Below are 18596 nucleotides of genomic sequence, written 5' to 3'. Positions count from 1 at the left end.
TTGTGGGGGAGGAAGGGAAAGGAGAATGTTAGTCGCTAGAGACTCCTTAAAGGGAGTGAAAGGCGGGATATCAAATCCAAACTCTTCTTCTTCTTCTTCTTTCCTTTTAAGGTAAAGGGACCCCTGACCATTAGGTCCCGTCGTGGCCGACTCTGGGGTTGCGGCGCTCATCTCGCTTTATTGGCCGAGGGAGCCAGCGTACAGCTTCCGGGTCATGTGGCCAGCATGACTAAGCCGCTTCTGGCGAATCAGAGCAGCGCACGGAAACGCCGTTTACCTTCCCACCGGAGCGGTACCTATTTATCTACTTGCACTTGGATGTGCTTTCAAACTGCTAGGTTGGCAGGAGCAGGGACTGAGAAACGGGAGCTCACCCTGTCATGGGGATTCGAACCGCCAACCTTCTGATCGGCAAGCCCAAGGCTCTGTGGTTTAACACCACAGCACCCCAACAACACGATCTCAAGATGGAAGGGGAGGGAACAGCTGCAGTCGCCTGCGATTCCTGCGCAATGTTTGCCATCTTGCCAAAGGTTGCAGGCAGCTTTACCTGCAGCAATTGCATGTTGATTGCCCTCTTAAAAGACAAAGTCCAGCAACTGGAGGAACGTGTAGCTACGCTCCGAAGAATTAGAGAGCTGGAGCTCTTCTTGGAAGCAACAGAGCACACCGTCTCCACCAAGGAGGAGACAGGGGACTCCCCTGAGAAGGAGTCTAGTTCACCAACACAGGAGCCAGATATATGGAGAAACGTGACTCAAAGAAGTAGGAGGCCCAGCGTTCACTCTGATTGCTTAGAAATACACAATCGCTTTGAGGTCCTCTCCCCTAGCATGGAAGACGAAGAGCAGACTCCATTTGAGGATCTCTCCCTCATTACAGTCGATCAGGTATATGAAGACGAGCAGCAAAGTCAGTCCTCAGGGAATGTGCAGGCGACCTTGGAACGGACAGCTCACGGAAGAACCCCGACCAAACCCAAGAGGAGGCGTGTAGTGGTGATAGGGGATTCCCTACTGAGGGGAACAGAAGCAGTGATCTGTGGGCCTGACAAGACGTCTCGGGAAGTGTGCTGTCTCCCCGGGGCTAAGATCCAAGATGTAACTGAACGACTGCAAGGAATCATAAAACCCACTGACAAATACCCCTTCCTCTTGGTTCATGTGGGAACCAACGACACTGCAAGCAATAGCCTCCAGAAGATCAAAAGAGACTACGAGGCTCTCGGCAGGAAATTGAAGCAACTAAATGCACAAATTGTCATCTCATCTGTCCTCCCAGTTGAACGACGTGGCCCAGGGAGAGAGGGGAAAATAGTGGAAGTGAACAGCTGGCTTCGCAAATGGTGTAAACAGGAACGGTTTGGATTCTTAGATCATGGACTGCAGTTTCTTGAAGATGGACTTCTGGCAAGTGATGGGCTGCACCTCACAACGGTTGGGAGAAATGTTTTTGCCAAAAATCTCAGAAACCTCATCAGAAGGGCTTTAAACTGACTAATGTGGGGGAGGGAGACAGTGCTCCTGAAGGTAGGAGTCTCTCAATTAATGAAGATGATCATCCAAATGTCATAGACCAAATGGAGCAAACAGCACGCGGACCTAGTGGTGGGAGGAAAAAATCCTTAAATAAGAGACACGGGGGAATGATTAATGGACTTCAATGTCTGTACACTAATGCGCAAAGCATGGGAAATAAACAAGATGAGCTTGAGCTCTTGGTACAGCAAACTAAATATGACATAATAGGCATCACTGAAACCTGGTGGGATAAGTCCCACGATTGGAATGTAATAATGGGGGGATACAATCTATTTCAGAGAAACAGACCAGACAAGAAAGGAGGAGGAGTGGCGTTATATGTCAGGGATGTGTATACCTGTGAAGAGATCCAAGATTTAGATCCTCAAAGCCAAAGTGAGAGCATTTGGGTCAAAATTAAGGGAGAGAAGAATAACAGAGACCTCATTGTGGGAGTTTACTATAGACCCCCAAGCCAAACGGAGGACATAGATGATGCCTTCCTGGAACAGATGGCCAAGCATGCAAAAGGAAGGGAGATAGTAGTAATGGGGGACTTCAATTACCCAGATATTTGTTGGACGTCAAACTCAGCCAAGAGCATAAGGTCAAACAGATTCCTCACTGGCCTTGCAGACAACTTCATTGTCCAGAAAGTGGGAGAAGCAACAAGAGGAACAGCCATTTTAGATCTGGTCCTAACCAATGTTGATGACCTGGTTAGTGGGGTAGAAGTGGAAGGATCATTAGGCGCGAGTGATCATGCTCTTCTGAAGTTTACTATACAGCGGAAAGGAGTAGCCAAGCATACTAGGACTCAATTTCTTGACTTTAAGAAAGCCGACTTCATAAAACTTAGGGAAGTGCTGGGTGAGATCCCATGGACAGTAATACTAAAAGGAAAGGGAGTTCATGATGGCTGGGAGTTTGTTAAGAGGGAGATACTAAAAGCACAACGTCAGGCAATACCAATGAGACGGAAACATGGAAGGTGCCTAAAGAAGCCAGGGTGGCTATCTAAAGAACTTTTAACTGAATTAAGATTAAAAAAGGATGTGTACAAAAAATGGAAAAGGGGGGAAACCACCAAAGAGGAATTCAAACAAATAGCCAGCACGTGTAGACACAAAGTCAGAAAAGCTAAAGCACAGAATGAACTCAGGCTTGCTAGAGAGGTTAAAAGCAACAAAAAAGGCTTTTATGGGTATGTTCGTAGCAAAAGGAAGAACAAAGAAACAATGGGGTCACTCAGAGGAGAAGATGGTGAAATGCAAACAGGGGACACAGAAAGGGCTGAACTCCTCAATGCCTTCTTTGCCTCAGTCTTCTCCGATAAAGAAAACAATGCCCGACCTGAAGAATTTGGAGCAAATGATTCAGCAAAGGAAACACAGCCCAGAATAACTAAGGAGATAGTACAAGAATATTTGGCTAGTTTAGATGTATTCAAGTCTCCAGGGCCAGATGAACTGCATCCAAGAGTATTAAAAGAACTGGCAGATGTGATCTCAGAACCACTGGCAGTCATCTTTGAGAATTCCTGGAGAACAGGCGAAGTCCCGGCACACTGGAGGAGGGCAAATGTTGTCCCTATTTTCAAAAAGGGGAAAAGAGAGGACCCAAATAATTACCACCCAGTCAGTCTGACATCAATACCAGGGAAGATTCTGGAGCAGATCATTAAGCAAACAGTCTGTGAGCACCTAGAAAGGAATGCTGTGATCACCAATAGTCAGCATGGATTTCTGAAAAATAAGTCATGTCAGACTAACCTGATCTCGTTTTTTGACAGAATTACAAGCCTGGTAGATGAAGGGAACGCAGTGGATGTAGCCTACCTTGATTTCAGCAAGGCATTTGACAAGGTGCCCCATGATATTCTTGTAAAGAAGCTGGTAAAATGCGGTCTTGACTATGCTACCACTCAGTGGATTTGTAACTGGCTGGCTGACCGAACCCAAAGGGTGCTCATCAATGGTTCCTCTTCATCCTGGAAAAGAGTGACTAGTGGGGTGCCACAGGGTTCTGTCTTGGGCCCGGTCTTATTCAACATCTTTATCAACGACTTGGATGATGGACTCAAGGGCATCCTGATCAAATTTGCAGATGACACCAAACTGGGAGGGGTGGCTAACACCCCAGAGGACAGGATCACACTTCAAAACGACCTTGACAGATTAGAGAACTGGGCAAAAATAAACAAGATGAATTTTAACAGGGAGAAATGTAAAGTATTGCACTTGGGCAAAAAAAATGAGAGGCACAAATACAAGATGGGTGACACCTGGCTTGAGAGCAGTACATGTGAAAAGGATCTAGGAGTCTTGGTTGACCACAAACTTGACATGAGCCAACAGTGTGACGCGGCAGCTAAAAAAGCCAATGCAATTCTGGGCTGCATCAATAGGAGTATAGCATCTAGATCAAGGGAAGTAATAGTGCCACTGTATTCTGCTCTGGTCAGACCACACCTGGAGTACTGTGTCCAGTTCTGGGCACCACAATTCAAGAAGGACACTGACAAACTGGAACGTGTCCAGAGGAGGGCAACCAAAATGGTCAAAGGCCTGGAAACGATGCCTTATGAGGAACGGCTAAGGGAGCTGGGCATGTTTAGCCTGGAGAAGAGGAGGTTAAGGGGTGATATGATAGCCATGTTCAAATATATAAAAGGATGTCACATAGAGGAGGGAGAAAGGTTGTTTTCTGCTGCTCCAGAGAAGCGGACACGGAGCAATGGATCCAAACTACAAGAAAGAAGATTCCACCTAAACATTAGGAAGAACTTCCTGACAGTAAGAGCTGTTCGACAGTGGAATTTGCTGCCAAGGAGTGTGGTGGAGTCTCCTACTTTGGAGGTCTTTAAGCAGAGGCTTGACAACCATATGTCAGGAGTGCTCTGATGGTGTTTCCTGCTTGGCAGGGGGTTGGACTCGATGGCCCTTGTGGTCTCTTCCAACTCTATGATTCTATGATTCTATGACCACCCACATCCTTTTACCTTCTGCCAAATGACCTTGAACCCTGAAGTCGCCTCCCCGCCACCCGCCCGGCACTCAGGATCTTTCGCACTCCGTTGTGTAATATGTGTCTGCCTTGCCTTGGTCATCAAAGACATCCTGGGTCATCAAAGACAGTGGGCAGTTTCCTTGATGTAGCTTTAAAAGGTAAAGGTACCCCTGCCCGAGCGGGCCAGTCTTGACAGACTCTGGGGTTTGTGCGCCCATCTCACATCTATAGGCCGGGGGCCAGCGCTGTCCGGAGACACTTCCGGGTCACGTGGCCAGCGTGACAAAGCTGCATCTGGCGAGCCAGCGCAGCACACGGAACGCCGTTTATCTTCCCGCTGGTAAGCGGTACCTATTTATCTACTTGCACCCGAGGGTGCTTTCGAACTGCTAGGTTGGCAGGCGCTGGGACCGAGCAGCGGGAGCGCACCCCGCCGCGGGGATTCGAACCGCCGACCTTTTGATCGGCAAGCCCTAGGCGCTGAGGCTTTTACCCACAGCGCCACCCGCGTCCCATGTAGCTTTACTGATATGTTAATCTTAGGATGTTAATCTTAGGGCCAGGAAACTGATCTCACCTGAAGGTGATAATGATTGCTGTCTTCCTGGCCATCCTTCTTATCATGTACATTGCTTGTTTATCACCTCCTGGGGCTGCCAAATGCACTTCTTTGTAGTTCTGTTTTATTTACCCCATGCTTAACTAGTTTTGGTAGTCCAGCTCCTGCCCACCTAGCAGTTCGAAAGCACCCTTAAGTGCAAGTAGATAAATAGGTACCGCTTTATAGCGGGAAGGTAAACGGCGTTTCTGTGTGCTGCTCTGGTGCCGGTCGCCGGAGCAGCTTCGTCACGCTGGCCACGTGACCCGGAAGTGTCTGCGGACAGCGCTGGCTCCCGGCCTCTAGAGTGAGATGAGCACACAACCCTAGAGTCTGTCAAGACTGGCCCGTACGGGCAGGGGTACCTTTACCTTTACCTTTATTTACCCCATGCTTAACTAGTTTTGGTAGTTTAACTTTGTCCCCACGTGGTGTTTGTTGAAATGCTCAGAAGAAATCTGATTGGTTCTTAGAACACTCTGTATAAAGTTCTTTTGTCAATGAAACGACTTGGGCCAGGGGATAGAGACTGAGATTATTATACGCACCCTTCCCAGCGTCTTGCTGGTTCAAGCTTCTGTGTGTATTCTTATTAATCAGAGTTCAATCCTTCCTTTACTTTGAGAACGCCTCACCACCACACAAGCAGAAAGGTGCAGCAGAGGTGTGTGGGCGGTAACCTCTAATAAAGGGGGAAGAGAACACACTTTCACCTGTATCTTTTATTAAGTTACACTGATGGCAGCTTGATTGATGCAGGCAGACAAGGGCGGATATTCTACTAAACAAGCCCCAGGACTTTGGGAGATGAGGACAAAACAATCCACCTGAGGTTAAGCACATAACTTGGTTTTCAGGAAGGGGGGGAGAAAGGGCTTAACCTTTGCCTCCTGCAGCCCAGTCTAGAATGCCTAGAACCCTTGAGTAGCTGCTACTTAAGATGAATAAAACCTGAGCACGCAAGGTGTGCTTAATTTCATGTCCCGTCTGACCACATGCAAAAAGATTAGCATGAACAAATCTGGTAAGCCCCTCCCCCCCATTTCCTTCCAAGTCGTTATCAAAACGGCAGACATCTATTTGTGTTTGTGGGGATGACAACAGGCTGTTCTTCTTTCATTGCCAAATTCAAAATGGTGGATGGATGACACCCACACACTGTGCTAGGCTTCTGGCTTTTGAAAATGTCCATTAGAGAGCAGGGGACGGAACGTGGCTCTGTCAACTTGGAGGATCTTCAACAAACAGAGCAATGCCCCCCCCCCCCTTTCTTGGGGTGGGTGGGACGTCTTGTGCTGGTTGGGGTCGTGGAGGTCCAATTTCCCCCCACCTTGGCTGTTCACTAGCCGGCCCCCTTGCATTCGGGGTCCTGCTCCTCTGGAAGGAACCAGCTGCACCGAGTGGTCTGGTAAAGGAGGACTGCAGAGAAGACCAGAGAGGGAACTTCCCTGGCCTGGCCTGGGGCTTCAGCACTCTCCGGGGGCTGGCTCTGCAGAGGGCCCTTCAAGCTTTGCTTTCTCTGTACCAAACCACCACAGGAATCCTGGGGGAGGCTGGCCTGTCTGACTCACGGTCTGGAGGCGGCAGAAAGGAGACCTGTTAGCGGATGCCCAAGTCACATCGGGAGGAGAAGCCCAAGGCAAATGTTGCAGCTGGTGGGGAAAAAGATTCCACAGAGGAAAAAACATCTGCAGGTGGTTTGGTGTGCGGGTGGACGAGATACCACCGTGTAGGGAGACCAACTACCAGGGAAGTATCGTGTGAAGCTTGGGGGTTCTCACTCTCCTGTGGCGCTCAGTCGCTCTTGCTGTCCTCGCTGTCAGAATAGGCTCCCAGAAGGCTGAGGGAGGAAGCTCCTGCCTTGGGGACAGAGGCCAGAGAGGCCCCCCCAGAGGGGCTGCTTGTACTCCCAGCACCTGGAAACAGCCAAAACAGAAGGTTGGACATTTTGCACAAGCTGGGGAGGCAGAGACCTCAAAGTATATTCCAGGTCAGGGATGGGGATCCTCCAGATGCTGCTGGACTCAACTTCCAGCAGCTCCAACAGCCAGCATGCTCAACACTCAGGGATGGTGAGAGCTGCAGTTCAGCAACGGGAAACAAGAACTGCCAGCATCATGAGGCCATTATCAAATCTATGGTGCGACCACCTTGGGAATGCTGTGTACAGTTCCGATATCCTCAGAAAGGAGGTTGTAGAATTTGAAAAGCTTCTGAAAAGGGCCACCAAATATATAAAGGAGATGGAGTAACTCTCCTGGAAGGAAAGGCTGCAGCGTCTGGGACTTGGTAGGTTCACAAAAAAGGTAGACACATTTCCCCCCTCTCTCGTAATATTGGGACATTCAATGGACATCCAATGAAGCTGAAGACTGGGAGATTCAGGACAGCTGAAGGAAGAGCTTCTTGGCGCAGCGCAGAGCTAGATGGCACAAGACGGCAGTGAAGGCTACCAAGTTGGGTGGCTCTAAAAGAGGCTTAGACTAATTTATGACTCTCAACGGCTACCAGCCACACAGACTCTCCTCCACTTCCAGAGTCAGAGGCAGAAATGCTTCTGAATACCAGTTGCTGGAAACCAGAGCTGGGGACACGACACTGGAGCTCAAATCCTCCTTGCGGATTTCCCTTTGGGAATCTGGGGGGCCACTGGGAGAACATGAGGCTGGACTAATGGGCCACTGGCCTGATCGAGCAGGCTCTGGCATTCTTACCTGGAAAGCCATGTAAGACTACTGCCACGCGCTCTACGTGGGGCTACCTTGGAAGGCAACACGGAAACTACAACTAATCCAGAAAGCAGCTGCTAGACTGGTGACTGGGAGCAGCTGATGGGATCATATAACACCAGTCCTTAAGGATCTACATTGATCCCAGTACATTTCCAAGCACAATTCAAAGTGTTGGTGCTGACCTTTAAAGCCCTAAATGGCTTTGGCCCTGTATATCTGAAGGAGCATCTCCACCCTCATTGTTCAGCCTCCGAGGGTCTTCTGGGGGTTCCCTTCCCTGTGAGAAAAGAAGTTACAGGCAACCAGGCAGAGGGCCATCTTGGCAGTGGCGCCCACCCTGTGGAACACCCTACCATCAGATGTCAAGGAGACAAACAACTAAATGACTTTTAGAAGACATCTGAAGGCAACCCTGCATTGGGAAGTTTTTAATGTTTGATGTTTTGTTATCCTTTTATATTTGTTGGAAGCTGCCTTGAGTGGCTTGCCCACTATTTTGTAACACTTTGGTCAGCCTAATAAAGGAACTAGTTGACATGGCTATGTGTGTGTGTGTGTGTGTGTGTGTGTGTGAGAGAGAGAGAGAGAGAGAGAGAGAGAGAGAAATACTTATAACTCTCCACCCCCTCCGTTACCTGCGCCTGGCGGTGCATCTCCACTGTCTGCTCCATTGGCTGCACTACTAACTGGCTTCCTCTTGGCAGTCACCAGCCCAGACAGTTTGACCTTGCTTGAGAGTTTCCCGATGCTCCTCTCCCAGCTTTCCACCTTCAGCTTCTTTGCTTGAGGCTCCGAGTCCTGAGATGAGGCCGGGGGGCGGGATGGGACAGGGGAGAACAATACGATTTTGTGTTGCATGCTGGGGGTTAAAAGGCTAACAACTCCCGCAACCTATCTGCTCAACTCTGCAACTGTGGTTGGCACAAACATAAACTTTAAAATTATGCATGAATAGTAAGTCATCTTTGTTTTCTTCCACCCAGAGAATAACTGAATGCGCCAGGTGAAGGGGACCCTCTACTCTGCCAGGTATGACTGAACTACAACTCCCAACACCCCCAGCCAGCACAGCCAATGATCGGAGTTCATTTCTTTCTTTCGACAATTCAATACTGTTTTGTCACAGCTGGCTCTAAGCACTGGACCAGATGCCCAATGCAGTAAGATCAAAAATGAAAACTATAAAATCTGAATGTGACTGAAGTTCCTGATGGAATGAAAAGCCTTCAGTAAGTGCTGGAAGTTCAAAAGCCTCAACTGGAAGTTCCCGTAAGATTGGGCCCCAAATACAGATCCCACTGCTGGAAACGGCAAGAGAGGAGTGTGCTCTTGAGCTCGCATCCTCCTGGTGGGTGTCTTTTTATGTGCTTATGGGCTCCTGGCGGATCCAAGCCAAGCATCTGTGTCAAGGGAGACCACTAACACAGTCTGATGAGGCGCTCCTGGAGGCACTGGGAAACCCCAGGGCGTTTCCGAGCACAATTCAAAGTGTTGGTGCTGACCTTGAAAGCCCTAAACGGCCTCGGTCCTGTATACCTGAAGGAGCGTCTCCACCCCCATCGTCCAGCCTAGACACTGAGGTCCAGCGCCAAGGGCCTTCTGGCGGTTCCCTCGCTGCGAGAAGTGAAGTTACAGGGAACCAGGCAGAGGGCCTTCTCGGTGGTGGTGCCTGCCCTGTGGAATGCCCTCCCATCAGATGTCAAGGCAATAAGCAACTATTTTACTTTTAAAAGACAACTGAAGGCTGTTTAGGGAAGTTTTTAATGTTTGATTCTGTATTGTTTTTAATATTCGGTTGGAAGCCGCCCAGAGTGGCTGGGGAAACCCAGCCAGATGGGCAGGGTATAAATAATAATAATAATAATAATAATAATAATAATAATAATAATAATAATAATATTAATAATAATAATAATAATAATTATTGACTCAAATTGTTAAAGGCCGTGTAAATTAATACAGGAACCTTCCACCTGGCCTGGGAGCGAAGGGGCAGCCAGTGCAAGCTTTGGAGCACCTGAGTCTGTCCCCATCAACACTCCAGCTGCAGTGTTTTCCACCAGATGGAGCCTCCAGACCACGCATAAAGATGTAGCTATTGTTCAGCAATCCACACTATTCTGGCTGCATCTGCCTCAACAGTCATGATCTAGCTGTTTTCCTCCTGCTGCTGTAAACACACCCTAAAATCAAGGTGATGCCCGAGATTGGGAGGGGAATTCCCTTTTGCATGGTGTGGGCAGGCAGAGGGTGCCAAGTTTGAACTCATCACTAGCAATGCAATTGAGACAAGACCAATGACCTGGGGCTCAGGCGGTGGGGTGGGGGTACGTCTCTCAAGGCAGCTGGCATCTCAGGGATGCACCAGTCTGTGGTGGGACAGTCCTCTCCGCACAATACCTCTTGCAGGATGTCTGTAGGCTTCGCTTTTGCAAACGGCTTAGCAGGACGTGAAGCAGAGTCCTCGTCCTCTGAATCAGAGTCTTGTAGCAGCCTCCTGCTCTGTGCTTGTTCCAGCATAGTTCTGGCAGGGTGACATACAAGCAGGCAGAACACAGGAATGTAGCAGGTTAGCTCATTGTGCCCAAAAATTTCAGATTGCTACTAGCTGCTCTAAGGGAAAGATTTTGTCAAAGGAAACCAGGGTTCAGGGAGTAGGGGTGGAAAGCAATTCTAAATTTTATTATGTAATAAACATGTAAAAATGTAGTCATGCTGCTAGCTAGTTGGCCACAGGCAGGTGGCACGATGAGCTACAGCAGGGCTTCCCAAACTTGGGTCTCAACTCCCATCATCCCTAGTCAGCAGGAGCAGTGGTCTGGGATTATGGGAATCGCAGTCCAAAAGCAGCTGGAGATCCAAGTCTGGGAAACCCTGACCGACAGTGTGACAGGAAGCAGTGGATAGGAAGCCCAGGCAAACTGCAGATGGGCTGCAGCTGTCCACAAACTCCATCGGCTCCTCAGTCTCCCAGCGCCAGGGCCCCTGCCTCCAGGATCCAGTTTGTCTAGCTGACCAGCAACACAACTGGCTGGTGCTACTATCAGCCACCTCCCTCCTCCCGGGCCAGCTCAGGGACCTGATCCTGCTGCTGCTGCCACCCAGCAAATTAGGAAGAAGAGCTGTTCCATCAGGAGGAGGAGCACAGGAAGGAACAAGACTGCCAGAAGAGGTGGCAAGATGGCCGGGGAAGGCCTGAGAAGGTTTAAGCTTTTTGCAGTTCTCCCTGCCCTTCTCGTCTGCAGCTCCAACGTGGGGGCAGGCCTGGCAGGGGAAATGATAAGCGGGGGGGGGGGGGTCAGTTTTATTAAGTTTTTATATATGCTGTAAGCCGTCCAGAGTGACTGGGGAAACCCAGCCAATGGGCAGGGTATAAATAAACATCATCATGCTTCTGGCAAGCTCTAAGGGGAAGAGAGGGTTAGGCAAGCAAAGCAAGCGGGGGTAGCAGCCCCTAGTTAGCAATAAAACATTCACACACACGTTTTGGTGTATGTGAGGCAGCCCTGGCTCTCACTTTGTCTCCTGCTCGTCCTCCTCCAGCTCCCGCTCTTTCTGCTGCTCCTCATAGTCTTTGTACTGCTGCAGCATGGACTCAAAGTCCACGTGGGCCTGGCGCTGGTTCAGCTCCTTCAGCTCCTGGAGGTTCTCCAGAACTTCCATCTCCAGCTTGGAGTCCTTGGTCCTGTTCTCCAAAACCTTCGGGGTAAAGGAGGAACATATGTTTTTGTTACTTTGTTATTCTTACACTCACTCAATTAAACTAACTAGTTTAACCAAATTAACTCAAAGCAACCTATAGAAATTAATGAAGAGGAGCTTAAATGAAAGGGAAGGTTTCCCTCATGGGACTGGTGGAAAATACCTTCATTGGGTTGTTCAGCTCTTCATCCTCTCTCTCTTTCTGCAGGCGCTTCTCCTCTTCCTCCAGTAGCTTCTCAGCCTGGAAGTTCCGCGTGGCCCCGTGCTCCATGGCATAGTCTGTGTTCTCGGGGTCTGTCTGACGGGGACACAGGAAGCAAGAGGGAGCTATTTCAGTGGGAGACCCACAGGCCGAGTTGCTCCTGGCCTGTGCATGACTGCTAGTCAGGGAGCGCACCGTGAGCGCACGGCTGGCCACTGTGAGGACAGCATGCTGGGCTAAGCTGGATCCAGCAGCTGCTGCTTCGTTCCTCGCAGCAGGAGAGGCTCTGGCCTTCAAGCCCTCATCTGTCTGTCCACTGGGGAAAGAAAGATGCTGGGGTCTGACCCAGCAGGACTCTTGTTACGTTCTTACTAAACAAAAAACTTTATTTGCCCAAGCTGTCTTGAGCCATGCTTAGCTAAAGGAACACAAACAATCAAACCCTGCCAATTTATTTAGGATGCATAGCAGGGAGGCAGAATCACAAAGCCAATTCTCTTGGCTCTACAGGTGTCCTTCCACTTACGCGCGATTAACTCACACGCAACTGCATATACAAGCAGTACAGGGAAATAAATAATTTGATTCAAAGCTGGAAATGGCAGGAGAGCGCTGGAGAGTCCATGTGGCTTGCAAGGAGACCCTCCCCAGAGCCCGAAGAGAATGTCAGTGAGGGTGGAGGAAGCCACAAAAAGTCTGGAGACACAGTGGGGCTTTGTTTAAACCGCTCAGCCTCCCTGCCTCCTGCAGGCCCCAGAGCTTCAATTCTAATTATCCACAATTTCTGGATACAGTATTTTTGGTCCAGATTGGAGAGAGAGCAGCAGAGAGGGTGTTTAGAGGGTGTTTGCTTATCTGCAGGAGCCCAGAATGTAACCTCTGCCTATGTGGGGAGATACCTGTAATTACCCTGTGCTAAGGAATGCATGATCAACACACCTCAAGGACAAGGACTTTCTTCTCCATCATGCGCTGGTCACCTCAAGGCTGGGTCACTGCAATGCCACTCAATTTGGGGTTCCCTTGTGCTTGACCCAGAACCTGCAGTTGGTGCGGAATGCTTTCCCACTGACCGGCGTTTCCAATTTGCTATTGCATTGATGCATCAAATGGTGCCTTTCCATTATTTGTTTTTCAGCTGCACTGGGGAAAAAGAAGGATGAAGACAGCTCGTACCTTGAAGGTGATTTCTGCCAGGCAGCGGGTGCATTTGATATAAAACCGGAAGATGGGAAGCCCCAGGTAAGACTCATTCTGGACCGTCTCCTTCCGGGCGTTGAACTTCTTTCCTTTGTAGATGTACTCGCCACAGGTCTTGCACCTAGAGAGTTTAAACAGTTGCCTCTTCTTATATCAATGACTCCCATTGGGGCCTCTGGGTGGCCAGTATGAGAACAAGATGCTAGGATGACTATTACTTAATATTGGGGGCAAAAAAATTAAGAATGCCAGCTTTGGAGGAATAGATAACTAAGACTAGGATATTGTAAATATGGTTAAACATACAAGTATGGTAAGAGTAAAGGAAAGAAGAGAGCCCGGCAATGTTTTCACTGAAAAATGCAGTACTGTGTGTATATTGATGTAATAAGGTACAAGAAAACGTAAATCTGCACAGATTGCTGTGAGTATTATAACCCTGTATTACTTCCCTGTTTAGGAAAGTTTTTAATGTCTGATGTTTTATTGTGTTTTTAATATCCTGTTGGAAGCCGCCCAGAGTGGCTGGGGAGGCCTGGCCAGATGAGTGGGGTATAAGTAATCAATTATTATTATTATTATTATTATTATTATTATTATTATTATTATTATTATTATACCAGAAGCTGTAATCTCAATTCTCAGGTTCACATCTGGTTGTTTATTCTTCGTTATTATATCTCAAATGAAATCTTTTTAGGTTCCACACAACTAAATCATTTCACACAGAAAGCTCTGGCGATGTAACTGAGCCAATAAGGCCCCAAAATTCTCAGGGGCGGGGGAAAGGGTCTTGCGCAACATTCTTCCTTACCGCATGTTGAAAGGTGCCATCAGTCGGACCACATACTGCCTGTCCTTTGGAAGTTTAAGCTTGGGGATCTTAGATGGATCAAAGTCTGGAGGGTAGTATTTCTAGGACACAAGGAAAAAAGATGGGTCAGATGAAAGAGCAGATTCGTTCTCATGCAGGCTTTGGCAGCGCCCAGGAGCTGGTGGTCACAAAACCACATCTGTTTTCCAGTAGCACAAAAACACCTACTAAGCAACTTAGCACAACCTCCATCCCAAATGAGACAGGGCCGGCCAATTCTCTATTCCGCAAGCTTCTCTGGTCAATTTGCTTTTCAAGCTCCTTATTTCTTTGTCTATCCCAATTCCCAGCCCTGGAGAGACTGGCTGAAATTTGCTCCTGTGACGCAGTGAACTTGGGCTCTTTGTTCTCTCTTGCAGCAAGGAGTGGTGAACCTTTTGGGTCTGCTTGAGAAATCTGCTCACCAGTTGACCACGCGGTGTCTTCAAAAGTACCAACACTGGTGTTGGCGGAGCAAGGGAGTTGAGGAAGCCAGATTTCCCTTGCCAACTGGGAGTGCACTTCAAGGTTCCTGGCTGTATATTGAAAACCATCTCTCTACCTGCCTCGCACCTGATGTCACATGTGTTGACATCCGTCTGTCTTGAGAGATCATAGATTGCGCCTCCAGTGGTGAAGTCAAACTGCTGGAGAATCACCGCGCCTGCTGTGGCTGAAGAGTCTGCTGACTTGCAACTGCTGCCTCCCGCATTGTTTTTGCTGCGTCAGCAGCACCCAGGTGATCTCCCCGGGGCACAAGCCTGGGCTGTGGGTCTGGAGGTCCTGGGCAGCCCAGATGACAAGACCCCCTCTCTGCCTGGCTGATGTGGCCCAAAGGAAAGCAGAGCAAGACATTGGGCACCAGCTGGGCTGCAGGAGCTGCTGGAAGGGAGCCCATCTGGGAGAAGGAAAACCCTGGTTCTAAACTTCTGCTGCCTTGTGGAGCATCTTCAGGAGAAGAAAAGGCTCAGGAGTAATCCCTACACAAATTCACAAGTGCCTAAGACACGTGGATTGTGCCTTGTACTCCTCCTTCCAGCAACTCAGAGCACTCCTGACATATGGTTGTCAGGTCTTTAAGCAGAGGCTTGACAACCATATGTCAGGAGTGCTCTGATGGTGTTTCCTGCTTGGCAGGGGGTTGGACTCGATGGCCCTTGTGGTCTCTTCCAACTCTATGATTCTATGATTCTATGATTCTAACTCCTGCAGCCAAGCGTCTTGCTCTGCTCTCCTCTGGACCCAGCCCAGGGCCTCCAGACTCACAGCCTACGCTTTTTCCTTGGAGAGGTCATTTCTGTGCTGGTAACACAGTGCTGATGCCAGGAGCCTAATCTTCCTCAGGGGATAACATGGGGAGGGAGGGAAGGGGGGGGGCAAATCAGTATGCCACTTTGAGCTCCTTGGAGGAAAGGAGTGATGTAAAAGCAGTAATAAATGATATAGGATGGGGGTTGGAAGAACCAGATCTCTTAGGGAAATGAGATGTAAATGCTATAAGGACATAGAGAAAGTGGAGGCTATCTGAATCTGTTTTAGTCTTTTAACTTTTGCACATTTTTTGTGTTTTTTCTGTCAGTTTTACTGCTTTGTTGTTTGTAAACCACTTTGAGGCTTGTTTGTTCTTACAGTCAAGTTGAATATATTTTATAAATAAAATAAAATACAAATGAATAACCCGGCATTGTCTGGCTGGCTCATCAGGGTCTCAAAGAGGGTCTATCCTAAGCTTTGAATTTGGGTTTATGAGCACAGAAAAGCCAGCGAAGTAGCAACCCAGATTCAAATCAATCAATCAATCAAAGCGCCCCAGTCCTGCGAGGTAGTTTCTCTCCCCCACCCCAACCAGGGGCTCCCCATTAACTGACTGCCAGCCCCGCTGTTTCCCAATCCCCCCCACCTCTCCTCTTCATCCCTCCAGCCACACAGGAGCCTTTTATCTACTTGTCTCTCTACCCAATAACACAGAACCATATGCAGTGGTACGCTGGTTCCCAAATGCCTTGGGAAGTGTTCCGGTTTTCGAACGTTTTTTGGAAGCCTAACGTCTGCTGCGGCTGTTGGCTATTGTTTCAGGGGCGCCCGTGCTAATCAGCCTTGGTTTTTGAACATTTTGGAAGTCAAACGGATTTCTGGAATGGATTAAGTTTGGGGCTTTTGTTTTTTGCTATTTATTTTGTGATTTTGTGGCTTTTTCGGTTCATTTGTTTTTGTGACTGTGTGGCACCCAGTTCAGCTCCTCATTGATTGACTGAGTGATTGATTGACTGTGGAAATGGATAAAAGCCCCCCATCCAAACAATGACCGTCATCAGTGCAGGTAAGATTCCCCCCCCCCCATTTTTATCATATACAATGCTGTCTTATTTATTGTACAGTATACTGGTTATTGCTTTCCTTTTATGGATCAATGGGAGAAGGGGAACAGGGGCGGGGAAAGCGCGCCTTGGTTCTGGAACGCTTTGGTTTTGGAATGGACTTCCGGAAGGGATCAAGTTTGAGAACCAAGGGGCCACGGGAATCCCAGAGTTGGAAGGGACCCCCAGGTCCAGCCCCCCCTCTCTCCTGGGGGGCAGACCTCGACCCCCTCCCCCTCCCAGCCCCCCCTCGGGGCCCCGGGATCCCCCCCCCCAGCCAAGCCTCACTTGGGGGTCCCCTCATCTTTTCATCTTCACAACCACCCTGTGAGGGAGACCCCAGAACTGACCGTTGACGTCACAGCCCCCCTCCCCCCTTCCACTCACATTTAACACTTTCCTCTCCGACATCTCGCCGCTTCAGCCTCGCCGGGATCTCTCCGCTCCGCCCCGCCTCTTCCCGCCTGCGATTGGCCGGCGCCCCCGGCGCTTTCCGATTGGCTCCCGGTGTCTGTCTCTTCCTCCTAGAGCGTACAGCGTGCGTGCGTGCGTGAGATGCGTTGTCCTTCGCTTCAAGGCCGTCCGTCCAGGCAACGAGACCCCGCGCATTTTGGTTCCGGGGCGACGGGGAAGGCGCGGTTCTGCGAACATTGTGGGCTCGCTGCCGGAGGAGGAGCGAGTCTTTCAGGCAGGAGAGAATTCGAAGAAGGGGGGGAGAAAAAGAAGAAAAGCGGAGAAGAACATGCACAGAATTTTGGACATGTTTGAGAGACAGTTGCAAGATATAAAAACACTGGTCCCCTGAAATAAATTCTAAGCAAAATTGATGAAGCAGCATACATTTATTTGAGTGATCACAAAAACATACTTGCAAGATGGGTGACCAAGGCAGGCACACCCGAAAATCACCGCAGAAGCTTTTTTGCTCTCTCCGAGGGCAAAATTCCCCTCCTGCCCAGGGGTCACAACCTAGCACGTCCGCCTAGTACAATATTAAACTCCCCGCCTCTGTTCCCCTTCTCCCATTCCTCTGAATCTGGCGACCACCTCTCATATTTGTGATTTTCCTTATTTGGCATTATGTTTTCACCCCTCTACATGTGGTTTTTAGCAATAAAGCCATGTTCTCTATTTCACTGAGGCATATATTTGTTCTTTTTGCTGTTCTTAACTGCAATTTCTGCAAAAGCATATAACACCTATTCTTTTGCTAGCATATTTAACTACAATTTGTTCCACAAGCTATATTAGAACATCCCTAGATAAAAATCTCCCAACCATAATAACCGTATGGCCTTATGACTGTAGCCTTATGAGGCTTTGCCTTCAGGTGGGAAAAATATTGCATAGGGTTGAGCAGATCTGACAATTTCTCAGTTTTTTATTCCCCCTCCCCATAGATGTAGCCAGGATTTTTGTTAGGGATCAGGCCTTTGTTAGTGGGGACAGGCCTTTTGTTGGGGGGGGGGCAGAACCTCAGTTAGCCATGTACCGTATTTTTCGCTCTATAAGACGCACCAGACGACAAGACGCACCTAGTTTTTGGAGGAGGAAAACAAGAAAAAAAATATTCTGAATCTCAGAAGCCAGAACAGCAAGAGGGATCACTGCACAGTGAAAGCAGCGATCCCTCTTGCTGTTCTGGCTTCTGGGATAGTTGTGCAGCCTGCATTCGCTCCATAAGACGCACACACATTCCCCCTTACTTTTTAGGAGGGAAAAAGTGAGTCTTATAGAGCAAAAAATACGGTATTTTTTTTATTGGGGGGCAGCCCATGTGTCCTCCCCCCAATCTTTTAAGATCGGCTCTCCTCACTTCCACATCAGCTGGCAATTTTTAAAATAAAAGTCCTCGTGAAAGTTCATCAGAATCTTAGTGCCTATTTCTCAGAAAACATACATTTGTGTAGGCACTTCCCCTTAATATACTATATATTGTTGCAGGAGACCCCCCCTCTCTCTTCCTTCGTCGTTTCACACTGACACGTGTTGCACAAACACTACACACACACACACACACACCTTCCCCTCCCCTACCCAAGGGACGTCCCTTTAGAGGGCCGTCTCCTATATAGAAATAAGCCTTCCGTAAATAAGGAAGCGCTAGCCTGACAGCCTTTCGCTATAGTGCTCCGCATCGCCCTATCTGTATTATTGGTAGACCGGTCGCCTGAACTCTGGGTCAATCGGCGGCCGCCTCAGCCAATCAGTGTTACCGAACAGCGCCCCTTGCGGCGATCACGCAGGTACTGCAGGTTACGGGCGCTCTTCTCCTTTGCATTTGACAGCTCTCAATACAAAGTTTCCGATCTCAATTGACCGTGACTGATTTAATCAAAATGTAGCAAGCTGCTTCCTGAAGGCGAAAGTGCTTTGAACTTCAAGAACAGTTGTCAGAGCTGCTTCCAGATCCGAGCTCACAG

General features: G+C 48.8%; 2 protein-coding genes across 2 annotated transcripts in view; both read right to left on the bottom strand.

The window, feature by feature from the left end:
- Positions 1-4946: 4946 nt before the first annotated feature.
- Positions 4947-18596, bottom strand: part of SLC5A5 (solute carrier family 5 member 5) — a 219473-nt gene continuing 205823 nt past the window's right edge. The window contains exon 16 of the transcript XR_014215281.1: positions 4947-4985. The gene's annotated coding sequence lies outside the window, so the exon portion shown is untranslated. The remainder of the gene's footprint in view (positions 4986-18596) is intronic.
- On the bottom strand, positions 5832-16648 carry YJU2 (YJU2 splicing factor homolog). Its single transcript, XM_082207016.1, has 8 exons — positions 16561-16648; positions 13778-13878; positions 12940-13084; positions 11725-11859; positions 11377-11558; positions 10260-10383; positions 8495-8657; positions 5832-7043 (listed from the first exon to the last, which is right to left on the bottom strand). Exons 1-8 carry the CDS (start codon positions 16582-16584, stop codon positions 6922-6924), a joined length of 996 nt encoding a protein of 331 aa, XP_082063142.1. The 5' UTR covers positions 16585-16648; the 3' UTR covers positions 5832-6921.

This window comes from Podarcis vaucheri, assembly GCF_965113315.1.
Source record: "Podarcis vaucheri genome assembly, chromosome: 18".
Classification (NCBI taxonomy): domain Eukaryota; kingdom Metazoa; phylum Chordata; class Lepidosauria; order Squamata; family Lacertidae; genus Podarcis; species Podarcis vaucheri.
This window is presented reverse-complemented; position numbering and strand designations above follow the sequence as displayed.